The sequence below is a fragment of the Geospiza fortis genome, unplaced genomic scaffold (genome assembly GCF_000277835.1).
Source record: "Geospiza fortis unplaced genomic scaffold, GeoFor_1.0 scaffold40, whole genome shotgun sequence".
Lineage (NCBI taxonomy): Eukaryota > Metazoa > Chordata > Aves > Passeriformes > Thraupidae > Geospiza > Geospiza fortis.
The window spans coordinates 24341700-24357891 of NW_005054297.1; the positions used below are offsets into that span (position 1 = coordinate 24341700).

The 16192-nt window shown below is 36.0% G+C and overlaps 1 protein-coding gene across 7 annotated transcripts in view; it reads right to left on the reverse strand.

The window, feature by feature from the left end:
* Positions 1 to 16192, reverse strand: part of PALLD (palladin, cytoskeletal associated protein) — a 183930-nt gene that overhangs the window by 119610 nt on the left and 48128 nt on the right. For 4 of the 7 annotated variants that reach the window (XM_031057345.1, XM_031057249.1, XM_031057151.1 and 1 more), the window contains 4 exons: positions 5865 to 6043; positions 3520 to 3586; positions 2842 to 2947; positions 1818 to 1913 (listed from right to left, as the gene is read on the reverse strand). In XM_031057345.1, the coding sequence (XP_030913205.1) occupies positions 1818 to 1913; positions 2842 to 2947; positions 3520 to 3586; positions 5865 to 6043 (448 nt within the window). The remainder of the gene's footprint in view (positions 1 to 1817; positions 1914 to 2841; positions 2948 to 3519; positions 3587 to 5864; positions 6044 to 16192) is intronic. The other 3 variants (XM_031057202.1, XM_031057296.1, XM_031057444.1) reach the window with 1 other exon arrangement.

The window sequence follows — 16192 nt, forward strand, 5'->3', positions numbered from 1 at the left end:
TTATTGACAACATTTTAGACCTTACTGCAGCAAAGCACTTGAAGTTAAGTCTGAATTCAGAGTTATTCTAGTTTATAATCACAGATCTCTAGCTAATCAAATATGTAAGAATTTTGTTACACGGAAACCTGAAAATCTTTGAGCTGTTCCCTGAACTTTGCATGGGGAGAAATTTATTTCAGGATGCCAGATTAAGTTTATATTTTGTTGTTCATATCTGGTTTGTTTCTTCTTTAATTAGTTTTTTTGGTTTAGTATGTCCCAGCTGTCTTAAGCAAGTTAGTAAGAATTTCAGGGACGAGAGATATGAGCACTACGAAAAACAGCAGTTCTGATTGCTTTGGTAGTCTCTGGATGGGGGATGGACTTCTGTTTCCCACTCTTACCTGGAAATTGCCTGCCTCCCAACCTTGCAGTAACCACATTCTCTAATCTGCGCCTCCACTATTCACCCTCTTGTGACACCTGCAGTATGGGTGCAGAATTATGAGGGACAGAATCAGACCTTTCTAGACATGAGAAAGGAATACGCTGGAGCCAAGCTAGACAGCTGTAGGGAGCAGGGCTTACTCTTACTCTTATCTCCAGGCAAAACTATTTGCCGTCCATATTAATTTTTAATCAAATGTTTTCCTGAAGTAATAACCAGAAATACTTGATTTTGGCTTCAGCAAGTAGTGATTAAATAATAATTACTACTACAGAAACCATTGTTTGAGGCAAATTGAAATAATATTTTCAACTGAAGCTGTATTTTATAGATAGGGAAGCATACCATCCTTTTTTTGCTGCTACCTAATTCCCAGATCTTAAGTTTGATTTGGGATGACCATGAAGATAAATATTGAGTTAAGTAATTACCTGAGAAATACTGAATAGAATTTTCTGAATAGAAAGTTCTCTTCTAAGAAGTATGATCAGCAGAAGAAAGGATTGGCTCTTGTACTAAGCACTGGTGAGGCTGCACCTCCAATCCCATGCTGAGATTTAGCCCCCTCAGGAAAAACATTGTGGTGCTGGAGCATGTCCAAGGAAGAGCAACAAAGCTAGTAAAAGGTTTAGAGCCCAAATCCCATGAGAAGCAGCTGAGAGACTGGGGTTGTTTAGTTGTGAGAAACAGAGGCTTGGGGGGATGCAATTGCTCTCTAGGAATTTGGAATGAAGTGGGGGTTGGGGCCTCCTCAAAAGTAACACACAATTGGACAAGAGGAAATGGCCTGAGGGTGTGACAAGGAGGTTTAGATTCGATATTGGAAAAATTGTTCAGAGAAAGGGTTGCCAAGTACTGGCTACCCAGGGAAGTCACCATCCATGGAGGTATTTAAAATCCACATAGATGTGGCACTTATCAACATGGTTTAGCAGTGGGCTTAGTTGTGCTGGGTTAATGGTTGGGCTTGATGATCTTAAAGGTCTTTTCCAAACTAAGTGGTTCTGTGATTTTTAACTTACAATTATTTTTCTAATCAGAGTTAAAAAGCCTGTGTTATTTGTTCTTATCGGTAGATAAATTATTGTGAATGAAGCTTTGTCAAGACTATTATTAGTAATTAGTAATTACCTTGCTATATTTTACAAAGGTTTATCAATGGAGAGCAGTCACAGGCATAAGAAAACTCATAGAGAATATTCATTTTAATCCACTAGTAGAATGCATAAGAACTTCATTGTTGCAGTGGAAAAGTATTTTCTTAGGAAGTCATTGATACTGAAAAGTTCAAGCTTGATCAAGCCTCCCTGCATTAGGATACATAATTCTGATGTTTTCTTTTGGACTATAAGAGTATGATATAAAAATCACAATGGATAAAATATACCTTTGTAAAAATAGGTGCAGAATAGATAGGCTTGGGTCCATCCAGATGGTGCAGGTATGAAGTAGGGCTTTGAGCCTGCAAAGCAATGCAAGAATGCTGTGAAATGGAAAGAATACTAGTTTCAATGATACGGCCCCTGCATATATGCAAAAATGCAAACTCTCATGTGTGCAGTCTTATTGTTCTTTCTACCATACCTCTTGGAAGACATCACTATTTCACATCTGTTATATTCTGAAATCAGAATGCAAGCTTTGAGGGCTTCTATACTTCCAATAAGAAATTGTATCCAATTGTCTTTGCCTGGAAGTATTTTGAGGATTTGACTCCTGCTAATAGATTCAAGTAAATCTTTTGCACTGAAGCATTTTTGCTTCTCCTGCTCCTACGGCCCTTCACTGATGCAGTGATAAATAAATCCAGGCGCCTAAAAGCTTACCAAGGTTAGCTCAAGGAAGGGAAAAGAATTTACCATGTACAGGATGACAGAGATTTTAATATTGTTTGCATTTTACGATTTACATGTAAACATGTAAAGTTAGCCACAGTGGCATTAAAGACTTAGTACAAATGAATGAACACGATTTTCTATATTTAACATCTAGAAAGTAAAATTTCTTTTTCTCTAATGGGCTGAAAGAAATGACAGCAATATTAAATTTAATAACAAAATTTAAAACTTTTGCTAAAAAATATTGCAGGCATTTGTTTTTAGTACATTGTTTTAGGACTTGAACAAGTCACTATTAAGTGATAAACTCTGTAATTTTCATCATCACTAGATCTGTCTACTGCTTAAATGCTGTGTTGATACATGTTGTGCAAGAATCCATATGTATATTTACTTTTATGTCCCATTCAGTGGATAAATACTTTATTTTTAAAAACCATAATTCTTAATATAGTAATGCAAATATATAGTTTAACAATATGATTCCTCAAAATGACAGAGTTTTTCAGATGTTGCAAATCTTGGAAGAAAATCTGAAATACTTTTACTAATTTAAAAATTGTCTAAAAATACCTGCTGACTGGGCATGGAGATAGGTTGAATTACAGCTGTGGTCACTCCTGATTTTGGTGTAGAAGATCCTATTGTCAAAGAAACAGAAGTGGTTTTCTTTTGGGCCCTGAAAAATAAAAACCCAGGAAGTGTTTTATAGGATCTGAAATGAGAATGTGTTAGTTTTTAATATGTAAGCCTCCTTGTACTTTCTACATATTTAAATATGTCATTATCAACTGAAAAGATCAACATGGCTGTTGAAGATCAAGATGGATGAATGAATCTTGTGTAGAACACAACCTTTGGCTAATTTGCACTTCCTCACACAATAAAAAGTACAGATTTAAGATGAAATTAAAATGTTTGGTTTTTTTTTCTTTAATTGTAGTCCTCTACGTATTTCTTTGGAGGCACTGGATTGGGTGGCTACACATGAAGATCTGGTTAACTTGAGCTTACTTTTGAATATGAAAAGTTGGTATCAACAAATATGTTGTCAGAGTGAGGACAGCCTTCTCTGACAGAACAAGCAAATTAAAACAATTTACAGTTATTTTACTACACATTTATATCACATGAGAGAAACAAAAAAGACAAGGCATACACAGGTGTACCCCAGATGCTTGTTCCCATTGTAAAACCAAACATTTTCCAGTATCCCTTATTAAGAACATTTACACAATATTGGTAACTTACTGTGGCATAGCTCCAGATTTTAACTGGAAAATTAAACTTTCAGTCTCTGAATCTGTAGAACTGGCACCTGGAAAAGAAAGTTTTTTCAATAATCTCATATATTTTATTGATTTATTTAATGTTTAAATTCCAAAGGAAAAACTATGATACTTTTGCATTTCACTTCCAGAATTGAGAACCCTCTGTAACAAACTATGGCAGGTTTTTTTATCTGATAAAGATTGTAACTATGTACTTTAGACAGTTACAGAAATCCTAACCATGCCAATTTAATTGCACACTGCTTTCCCAGGGCTCCTAGCTGTCTCCCTTCATATTGAGACAAATATGGCCAAGACAGAAAAAAAATGCTGAGTACTATTGCTCTATGGGAAATGTATAATTTTATTTACTTAAATTTTAAGTTTGAAGCTTAAGCAAACATATGGCTTATACAGATAACAAATCTTCAAACTAAAGTAAGAGCAACTCAGCGTACCAAGACACTTTCAGACTAAACTTGCTGCCCATGATGTCCACATTTCAGACTATTTACATTAACCTACACATAACATTTATTCACTGCTATTTCTTGCCAGTGGAAGTCTTGATATAATGTATGTGTTTGGCAATACCCCAAGCTTACTTAAAGAAAAAAATATGAAAGCATTTATTCCCTTTGTCCTATTTTTTCCTAACAACAGATAGTTCACACATTTATTATAGGCATTTATGCAGTACATATTATTCCTCAAGGAATTTGTGCATATATATGGATAGCTGTATGTTTAATGCAAACCATAAGCATTTCATAATCAATACGCACAGCATAGCATAGACAGATTCCAATGAAACAATGCAGGGACTAAAACACCCAAGTACCCTATTGATTTACAAAGTTTATGCTGTAAAAAAAAATCAAAGCAATAAGTAGTATAGAACAGATGAGAAGAGAGAAGCAATGAAGAGTCTACATGAAATGATTTAAGAACGTGGAACAACCAGGTCTTGCATGGCTGGGCCTGCTGCACAAAAGAAAGTATGACGCATCAGTGTCATCAAGTCTATTAGTGTACAAAGCACTGCTTGTGTGACAACCTGTTTCCCTTAAAAATGGCAGGGGATGAGCCTAATGACTTGTACAAGTCTTTCTCTTTCAAAGTAACAAGTTATAAAACTGCAAGATAGGACTTCCATATAGCAAGACTGGGAGATGTGAGAGAATGAATTCTTTTATTCATCTTTTACTGTTGCTCCTGTCCCTATAACGTCACACAGCCGTATGTACTTGTACTACACCTGAGTATTTCTGAAATCATGATTACTACTGTAAAGAAAACTCCTACTAGAATCTGTAAGATTCAGAAAAGTCTTGGGAATTTTGCTATTATATTCCAATGGCATATTAAAAAGTTCTGAGAATAAAGAGCATAATGAAATAAATCCTATAAAGGCTGTGTCATGATTTATCTAATTAAGAGCAAAAAGGTTTTTTTTGTTAATAAAAATCTATTTAATAATTTGGTGTGTCATTATTCAGATTTCTTACGACTATTTCTTATGTTTATTTATTTTATGCTTTCAAGTGACCATTTATATTAACTTTAATGAGCTACAAAACTGGTAAAAGAATATGTAGTACCCAATTTTTTGGGAGATGTATGAATTAATATAAAAATTGGTATTCAGTTAAGATAATCTTGCCTGAAATATAGAGTTCTCTACTAAAAATAACTTAATAATTTTACTCATGGTCATCATTAACTTTTCTCAGTGAAAATAATACTTGAGTTATTACTAATTTTGCAGTCAGGAGACATTTTGACAATAACTAGCAGCTGTTTGTGGACAAAACCAATATGACTGACTTTAATCTGACTTAAAATCAGTATGCCAAAGATAATGAATTATAGTACATTTACACAGAACTAAAGATGACACTAAAGATGACTCATTTTGGGCAGCCACATATATTTGCACAGGGAGGCAGATATGTCAAAACTGAGATGGGGATTACTGCTACCAGGAAAATCATTATTACTATCACTAGTCAAAACTTTAGTGATTTACAGAAGTACTGCTTATAATGATATGCCAAAGTTTTTGTTGGTTCCTCCTATTTCATTCTTTGTCTCTTTTCTGCCCAAAATAAATAGCAATCTACTCAGTGATTCCTGATACATTCCTTGAAATATCTGAATTAATATGATATGATGTTAAAAATGTGTTGTGTTAAAGAAAAGCAGAGGAATACCATAAAAATACCACCATACTGAATGTAATGTTAATATAAAGAACCAAAAATAAACTTCAGCTTAATTATCTTTTCTTATATGCATCAAGTATTTTATTATTTTATCTCTTACCTTCAATGAAAATTTCAGCTGATGTGCTATCTGAACCAAAAGAATTTGAGGCCAGACAAGTATAGCGCCCAGTGTCGTCTTCAAAGGCTTCTACTATAATTAGTGAATGAAGTCCTCCACTTTCAGAATGGATCTGAATGTCAGGGGAATTCTGGAGTTCTTTTCCTTCACAGAACCATCTGCAGCCCACACACATGCAGAAAGACAAAGACAAAAAGAATATAACAGATTGGTTCAGGCTCATCGCACACAAGAAGATATTATAGTCTGCTGCAAAAATCTAAATTGCTACTGAAATCAGCACATGGTACTTTGAAGTGTTTAACAAAGAAAGTATTTCACAAAGAAATGACTTGCTAGAATAAACTTTGTTAAAAAGGTAGGGAGACATTTCTGAATACATAGAAAATTGTACCCAACACACGTACATTTTAAAACTATCTCCTGTCCTGTTTTGGTAAATGAGTTTTTCCTGCGCAACTTGTGTATTGGCTTGTTTTGACCACATTCTAATCCATTTTGATATAATTTATCACTCCCATCTACCTAAACTCAGCTGATTCTGCACACAAAATATCTGAATTTGCAATCAGTAGCGCAGGGTCTAGCTGGAAGCCTGTCACTGGTGGTGTCCCCCAGGGGTCGATATTTGGCCTAGTATTATTCATCAATGGCTTGGCTGGATGAGAAGGTGCCTCAGCAAGTTCACTGATGACACAAAACTGGGAGAGGTGGCCAATATCCCAGAGACCTGCGCAGTTCTTCAGAGGGACCTTGGCAGGTTGGAGAGATGGGCAGAGAGGAACCAGCTGAAATTCAGCAAAGGCAGATGCAGGATCCCACACCTGTGGAGGAATAATCATGTGCCAGTATGGACTGGAGGCTGGTGGACACCCAGCTGTCCAAGAGTCAGCAGGGTCCTTGTGGCCAAGAGGCCAATGGTGTCCTGGGGTGTATTAGGAAGAACATTTCAGCAGGTCAAGGGAGTTGATCTTGCACCTCTACTCAGCCCTGGTGAGGCCTCGCCTGGAGTGCTGTGTCCAGTTCTAGGCTCCTCAGGACAAGAGAGACATGAAGCTTCTGGAGCTCCTCTTGAGAGGGCAACAAAGATAATTAAGAGACTGGAGCGTCTCTTATATAAGAGTAGGAGATGGGCCTGTTCAGCCTTGAGAAGAGACAACTGAGACGGAACATCATGAATGTATAGAAGTAGCTGAAGGGAGGGTAACAAAAGGACAGATCCAGGTTCTGCTCAGTGGTGTCAACAGGACAAGAGACAACAGGCAACTGATTCACAGAAAGTCTCACCAGAATATTAGGAAGAACTTTACTGTGCGGGTGACTGAGCATCAGAAGGGATTGCAGACAGAGGGTGTGGGGTCTCCCACACTGGAGATACTCAAGAACTGTCTGGATGCAGTCCTGTGCTCTGCTTGAGCAGGGCGAATGGGACAGATGACCCACAGTGGTCCCTTCTGTCCTGACCCATTCTGGGATTCTGGGATTTTTGTCCATCGTGCCCGGTCAACCTAACATGATTCCATGGCACAGGTTCCATATTGGTACTCTTTAAATACGTTCTCTTCTTTAGATCAAAAACATAAACTGGTTTCCCAGGGCTGGATTTTTGTGCATGTAAATAATACATCTTCCACTACCAAAAAGGTATGTCCCAACAAAAGGGATGGATTTAGGTACAGACAAAACAGACACTTATCTAGGGTGACTTATAAGTATGTAAAAGCAAAGCATAATTTTGTTTACATCAGGTCAATCAAGCATTTGCCAGTGTAAGCTACTCTGTGTTCTCAGCCCATACTGCTGCCATGAATGTACCTGTTCCCACCTCTTTTCTGTTTGATGCCCTCGTATCATGTAGTCCTATTACCCTGGGCTATGCCCTGATTTAGCTCTATCTCTGGCAGCCCAGCAAGTATAAGAAATCAGTAATTCTTGGTTTTTAGTGTCTGCTGTGCATTCTTGCAGGGAGCAGAGACAGATTGGAGAGTTATTAAAAGAAAATCACTCAGGAGCAAGCAGTCTTCTGTTCTCAGATTGTCCCTATATCCTGAAAACAAATTTTGCCAAGTCTTGCCAGGGCTGTTATTCCCATTCCAGTCCTGCAAACTGACTCTGATCTTTACCACTCTTTCTTCCCTTCTTCTCACTCCATAATCCTAACCTGTGTTTTTCTGTCCTCTCCCTTCCCTCCTTTCCCTCTTCTTCCTCTCCCACCCCAATATTCAAATCTTGTTCTAACAAGAATAAAATGAGGAATTATTGACAACAAGCTTCAAAAGGGATCTTTCCCCCCAACTTTTGTTTTCTACTCTAATATGTTTTTTTTTAATTAACAAATATAACCTCAGAAATTTATGGATAGTCAATTCAAAGTAAAAGATGACCAAATTGTTAAAAATATTTTTAAATATTTAAAATTTGCTGCAAAAATTTGGTATTTTTCCTTTAATTTGTATGTTTTGATGAGAGAATTTTTGCAGTTACAGCCCAGTAATACTTCAGATTTAAATTTTTTTCCCCTCTATAAGATGACTTCCCATTATCCCCAGAAACAAAAATAACCCCAAGGAATTCCTACCTATTTAGGAAAAGCATGCAACACTACAGGATGACAGATACTATAAAATAACAATCAGTGAGGAGTCTTTAAAATTGAACTTCCTCACTTTTATTGTTCTTCTTAATTACAAACTTCATGTAATTAACATAAATAAAAAATGGTTTAAAGCATCCTTCTGAAAATATTGCATTGTAAAACTTGAAATGTCATGGTTATTACAGAATGCAGAGTCAAAAAAACTACCAGGTTTACACATAACACAATTCCCCTTAATAACATAATTGTGGGCAAGCTCTCTGTGTTAATGAACAATAGATGTTTTATTCCTGAAGGCAAAATCCTCAGTTTGTAGTGGCATTAAAGCTATATGCAATTGTCTTCAGTAATTAAAATGCTAACGAGTTTTTTTTCTGCCTTCTGTTACCTAGATAGTGCACAGAGAAAGTATCATTTTTGGAAAGAACTAACAAACTTCCATTTGTTTACTCAGCAGACCCCTTTGGCCTACTTTTACAACTATTTGCCTTGGAGACAAATCTATTCTGTCAGCTCTACTGCCAAAATTAACATTTCTCTTCCCCCTCTTCCCCTCCTTTCCTCTTGTCACAAGTCGTCCCTTCTACCAGTGTGAGGACCTCTGCTACTATTTCTGATTATTAGACCTTCAGAGTCCTAACCTCTGTGTAGCCTTTCCTAAGCTGCATTTTAAACAATATGCACAAGAGAGAAGTTAATTCAATTTCTAGACAATCACAGACAAGAGCCTGTAATATGAGGCCCTACATAACCATTTGTTCTATTTTTCTTTCCTTTCCAGAAACATCCTGCAAAGGGAAACCTCTCCTCCAAGCCTAATTATTTTCTCAGACAGATCCCATTTTAGTTTCATGCAAGCTGTATGGCTTTCTATTGTTTCCTAAATTCTATGTTCATAAAGTGCTTACGAAATTGTCTTAAGCATGAGAATCTAAACAAAAAAAATCCATTTATATATTTTTGTCAGGTAACATTTAATAAGTAAACTGTTTTCTTAGGAGGACAAGTTCTACATGGTCTCTTGATTTGTGCATACACATGGTCAGTCTCAAGTAGCGGGAGCTATTCCTCAGCACTAGCTGGGATTAAGACTTGTTGTATCACATCAGTGTCATACTGAAAACGAGTCCTGACCTGCTTCATCAGACACTGCCTGCCCCAGAGGAAAGCACATAAGTAAGCAATTCAATACCAAATTACCTCAGCTGTCATTAAGGCAATGTTTGATGCATGGGAAACACACCTGGTGTGGGACTCCACTGTTTACTGTGGAAAGAAGAATCCACCTTTAAAACCGGCAAGAGCACAGGTATTTCAAACGATGAACACTGGAAGAGGCTTAGTTGTACTCTCTTTCCATTTCTAATTGTATTTTCTTTTCTGTGTACATGTTGATAAAAGAGGAGGATTACTTGTCATGAATTTCTTTTGGTGATGACATCAAAATTAGGTGAATAAGAAAATACTCAAATACTGATTCAGCAATAACTTTCCAGTTGCCAGTTCAGATCAAGAGAGTTTGTGAATTCAAAAAAGGGTCATCAAATAAAAATAATGGAAGTATTTTTTCCCAAACAGAGACTGAATGCCACTTTTTCATCTTTTATATATTTATATATTTGCACAGTCAGCCTTACTGCACTACAATCACAGTAATCATAGAGGAGAATTTTCTGCTCCTAAGGACTGAAAAAGATTCAAAGACAAATCTTCGAAGCATTCCCTCTTACTGCGAAGGGATCACTAAAGCAAGCAACAAAGCACTATCAAAGGGAAAATGAGCCAAAGAAGCCAGGACTCATGGCTAGACACAGAAAAATAACCACAAAGCAAGTCTTACGAGAAAATTCCAGTTTTATGCTAACTAGGGCAGCATTAACTCATGTCCAGTCTATTCCAGCCTACTGATCCTCTTGGGGATAAGAGGATTATTTTCTAGCCTTGAGAACACAGGAATACTGCTGGACAGTTAAAATACACCAAACCAAACCCAGACTGAAAGAAAGTAACTCAGAGGAACAAACACATGGCAGATGCTTTGAGAAAAAGAAAATTCTCTACACAGAGACCATTGTTTTAAAAGCTACCTCTTTCATAACTTCTGGGTACCAAGAGTAAAATCATCAACTCATTCCCCTATCCCTTTGTTACAGGTTCTCTGTATGCATTAAGTGTGCAAATAGGAAAAAACCAGACAGAGACACCAACAAAAGGGTTTGCAGATGTGCGTACATATCAGTCCCCAGAATAAATCTTCCATCTTGCACCGTGGGTGCATTGCTGCAGGCCATGCTACAGTTCATGCAAATTTGTAGAGAACTGTCCCCTTGAAAAAGAACAGAAACTACTGTAAGATGTCAGATAATGGTTGACCAATTAAAAAAAAAAAAGTAACATACACTTTATATAACTGAAATAAATTTTATTAGTCATTCTCTATCTTGCCCAATTTCAAATTGCACTGAATTTTTCTGCTCTTTCCTACTTTCTTCTTCATTCTCTTTCCACCATTTCTCTTCTTGTGTGCATTTCCACTCTTTGTTTTGCTTTTCTTCAACCATGCTTAGTTTACACTTACATTATATCTCCTGTATATTAAAATTATAGCAATTAAATATTTAAGGCAGACAGTGAAACAATCACTAGACTGGAAAGTCAACAGACAAGGAAGAGATATTTTGGTAGTAGGGGAACAATGATTAGGTACTCATTTTTCATACTTCAAACCCTCTTTGCTTTTCTACTGGCTACGTTGTGGCAAAACCAGAACAGCAAACAAAAAAGGACAGTCAGATGCCAGGTAAGCAGCAGCTCATGCACACTGACATCAAGCAGCAAGCCACACAATGTGCCTTTCTATTCACTCCTCTTTTCTTTATGCTCTCACAATCCTCCATGCATGGAAATACATAGGAGCACGTGTGTCTGGGATTTTAATGACCCTGAACAAAATATAAACAGACTTGAACAGTACACTGACTAAGTAAGCACAAGGGTCTTAAGAAAAACAGTTCAAGGTTCTCTCTAATGCATAATCCTGCTGGAACTTATGTTTTTTGAGAGTCACTGAGGAATAGAGAGGTTTTCCTCTCTGCACACTCTTAAAGTTAATTTAAAATGGCAGCTGAAGTGAAACTTTAAGATATAGCCTTAGGGAGAAATTATAATAGGGAACTCTGACCACTACAGAAAGTGCAGAGAGATAAGTTGTAAATTAAAAAGTAATTTTATCCTTAGTGGTGTTAAGTATGTCCAGCAAGAAAAGTCAAAGTGAAATACTCTGACATTCTCATACTGGCAGAGTCAGCATTTCCATCACAATACTGTGTAACTCCCATTTTGCTTTTCTCCATTGAAACTAAGCAGTGCAGCACTTCCAGACTATAAAACATTACTACCTAAAGAACTTGACCTGATTTTTAAAAGAAATCAGCTTTTTCATAAAAGATTTAGAGTACACTGCAGGAATCAAATTATTCAGATGCTTATAATTCTCTACACACTGCCCAATATTTCTGCAATGGATATTTCATTATTTGTATAGGTAATTCATAAGAGAGTTACCAATAAAAACATACATACTTTAAGTATTTATATACTGTAATTCTAAGGAAGAAAAATTTGAATATAAATGCCGGTGCTTTGGCTGAACCTTCAGTTAAGCAATTAATAAATGTCTCTATAATAAAAACCATAGAAGCCAATTTTATAATAAAAAGTGTGTTACATTATAAGCAGTGTACATTAACTTAACTGATTTAACTGATTCTTCAGATTTTGCACCGTGTTTTTCTGTAATAACAAGTGGTGTAGGAAGTTAAAGTAATGTTCACTACTTTCTACTCATTTTTTGCAGGAGTAACTTTTTATAAAACCGGATATGCTCACTAATTTTTTTGATCTTTGATTATAAGGAAGATACATAAATATTGAACATAAAACCAATGAAAAGTTTTTAGCTGTTATACAGCTTTGTTGCTGATCTGGCTTCAAAGTCTCATAGGTACATTTATGCCATGCAGCAAAGAAGGCAGGGAAGTGACTCTTGTTGTTGGCTGCACTGTGGGGTTGGTGCAAACGATATTTCGCAAATGTATCAATGGTTTCCAAATGAGATACCACATTTCAGGTAATCCTGTTTCATCATGTGGATCAAAGATATTTGTGCAGCTGTTTTTATTCAACATGAACAGCAGGGAGATCATATTTCTTTAACTAGCCAAAAAGCAGTCAATATTAAAGGAAAAATCTGTATGCTTACTTCTGTAACCAGAATGAACAAATATCTCTTAAAGAAGTTTCTTCTAAAACAGTATTGTTTATGTTATAGTCAATCTTCTGAAATAACAGAATGCTGAAATGCATGCTGAATAACCTATTTTCCCTTTTTGAAGCCCAAAGCTTAAACCCTACCTCACATCATATTTTGATCTATCTTTACCCCTTTAAAAGATTTATCTTTTGTCCATATCTTTGGCCATTAACAAAACACAAAGTAATTATTCTTGATCTTAACTAGATGTTTTCTGAAGACAAAATAATTGTCCAGGTGTAGGTGTAACTCACAGATTTCACATTTTCAGAAACCTTTCACAGAACTTTCTTTTCCCTCTTTGGCCACTAGCCTGTGCAATAAAAAGTGTCACTTTCAGAAGCTGCAATTTAGCTGAATAATTGATGTAGATAGATAATTCCCTTTCTTCTATATTTTTGCAAGATCAGATCAAGAAAGAGTGAAAATCCTGTGCAATTCAAGGACCGCTTATGTCTTATGAACTGCAAACCACCTTGTCTACAACAGGCATGTTGATTATTTGTGACATGTAAGCTACAGATTCAAAAATAATTCATTTAATCAAGAAATTTTTAAACTAATGAGTTTGGACATATGTATAAATTTAAATGCTACGTGACCATGTTTATACATGTGAAAAAAGCATGAATTAAAAATCGAGGAATAAATTACATGTAATTTAAGATATTAAGTTTTCAACACTTCTATTTGTAAGACATTTTTGAGGGCTGTTGGACTCATTAGATAACTGCAAGCTAACTTAGTGAGATTCTTTACATCAGTTTTCTTCAGAATATTCAGAAAACTTACTGCATTACAAGTCATTTACAATATTTAATGTATCCGTTTCCATACATCATCTTTTCTTGTACAACTTATTCTCACTTCATTTTCTGGAGCACTATTTTGTACCTGACATCTAAATGTTTATAGAAGAATATTTTTTATCATCTATTTGACTAAACCTGAGTTCCTGACACATGTATGCATACTACCAGCACTTACAACTCAGCCATATATTTGGGATAAATCTGAAAAGGGATTTTGAGATCTAATGCAGTCTGTGCCAACATAGCTAGAGCCTCTTTATGAGTGCCTAAGCAAGAACTTTGCTGTCTTCCAGGCTAGCTACACTGAAGAAGGATAAATCAGAAGAACTGAAGAGAAAACTTCTATTCTCCTGAAAATTCAGAATATGCACTTTCTGGCACAGCAGCAGAGTCAAAAGAACTCTTTGCTTCACTCCAGTTACAATTCTGTATTTCAGTAATGAATGTCATCACTCAACAACTTCGATGGCTACGCTTGACAATATTTAATTTTTTTTCAAGCTCCCATTACATATTGAAACTGAAATAAATTTCCTTCAGGGCACAGCCAATATTGTGGCACAACAAAATACTTTCAACTTCAGGTGGCTAAATTCTTTTCCCATCACTGGAATTTACTCTCCTCTATCAGATCCCAACATTTAATTATAAAAGCCTGCAAATACAATGCAGAAAAAGGTATTGCATTAAAAATACCTTCAATTTGCAATAACTCAACATTTTTATAATATATATAATTTTTCAATATCAATTAAATATGAGATATGGCAAAATAATTGAATAGTTGCAAATTCCCACTTGTTCTTAATCCCAAATGATACCATTTACTTTTGGAAAGTGGCTGTTTGCTTCATAAATATAGTGCAAATATATCTGTAATCTCTCCAGGTTTCATTGGTTTCAGCCAAAAAAAAAAAAAGACAAATTATGACCTGTGAATTCTAAGGAGTTACAATCTGGTCTACAATTTCCAAAATTAATTAAAATGTATTGAAAAGGAAAATTCTTTGGTCTTCTGACATATCTACAAATGCAATCCTCTATTATGACCCAGTAAAAATAAAAAAGCAAATGAGGAGAGACAGAAAGATACAAAAGAAAAATGCTCCCATACTAGTTTTTTGATACATTTACCTGCTTTTCATAAGTCTTTATACTGAAGTTGGTAGGTGATATAAGCAGGAAGTGACAGAAAGAATTAAGTGGAGTAAAAGATCAACTCGCATTCATTTATAACCTTAAAATTCCACGTAACTTTCTCATTTTGTATTTCTAGGTTTCATATTTCATGGCAAGTTTTTTTTCTTCTGACATATCTTCTACAGTTTGATCTCCACTGCAATAGCTTGCCTCCAATGCCAAAAAACCTGGAAGCCGTTTCCATATGTCAGAGCACAAAGAAAGAACAGTTTATAAATGTGATGAATGAGCAAGTACAGTCATAAAAAGTTTGATAATAGCTGGCTCTGCAGTTCTGTGCTTAATATTACTGTGGATGCTTTCATTAATTTTTTAATGTAATTCAAGTTTAAATGATTACCAGATAAAGTCATTCATTTAACACCCTTTGAGAGTTTTATACTTTCAGAGGACTGTCACAGAACTATGAAACATGTTACACAGAAGAATTCAGCACTGAAGAGAAGAAAACCCCCAGCGCCTGAAACACGCACTTATTGCATTCAACTAGCTACTACACAGGAGCTCCTATAGTTTCAGGGCATGAAAAGCCAGACACTGAGCAATAATTTCTTCCATTCTGACAGGTAATTAAATTGACTGGTTTTGTACAACTTCCTTCTGGGGCCTGGAACATCTTACCCTGAAGTCAAAGTGTGGTAGACATTATCTGCATTTCAGATTGTTCCACTAATTCATTTGTCAGTAAGTCAAGCAGACCCCTTCTGCTTGTGTCTGTAGTTGTGCCAGCAAAAAAAATAATTGATCTGCTGTTTTGTTTCATCCAAAGATTATCATCTCTTCCCCCAAAAAACATAATGTTAGATTTCCAAAATAGAGATGCTGCTCTGTATTTTTCACCCTGTAGCTAAAGGATTTTGCTCTGCATGGAAATACACAGATACAAATCTTCCCTCCACAATGGACTTGAAAGTTAATTCAGGAAACTCTGCCTGGTTTATATCCCATGAAGCATCCTCAAATATTTGTCTAAACAAAGTTACAGAAAGATATCCCAAACATATTAAAAATTGTCCTCAAATGCATCCAGCCCTGTACTGAGAGTACAGTAGTGGTGCATAAAGCATATGAGAACAGAGTTGAAGTATAGTACTTCAGAGAATACACACATATGTTATTAGAGACAACATGATTGGTTCCGTTCAGATTGTCCCCAGCTTCAGAGCATGCTGGAAGAGCCCACTAGAGCAGCATAGCAGGCCTCCCTCCTTTTATTCCACCATTTCCTCCCCCAAACATTTTTCCCATTCTGTTAGGTTGGGCATACTCTTATGTGTATTTTCAGTAAGAACATTCACCATAATTTTCCACAGTGTCTAGCGCATGGCACATCTTATTGAATATAAGCATTGGACTACCTGTTAACAACAGTCTAGACAGAATCTAA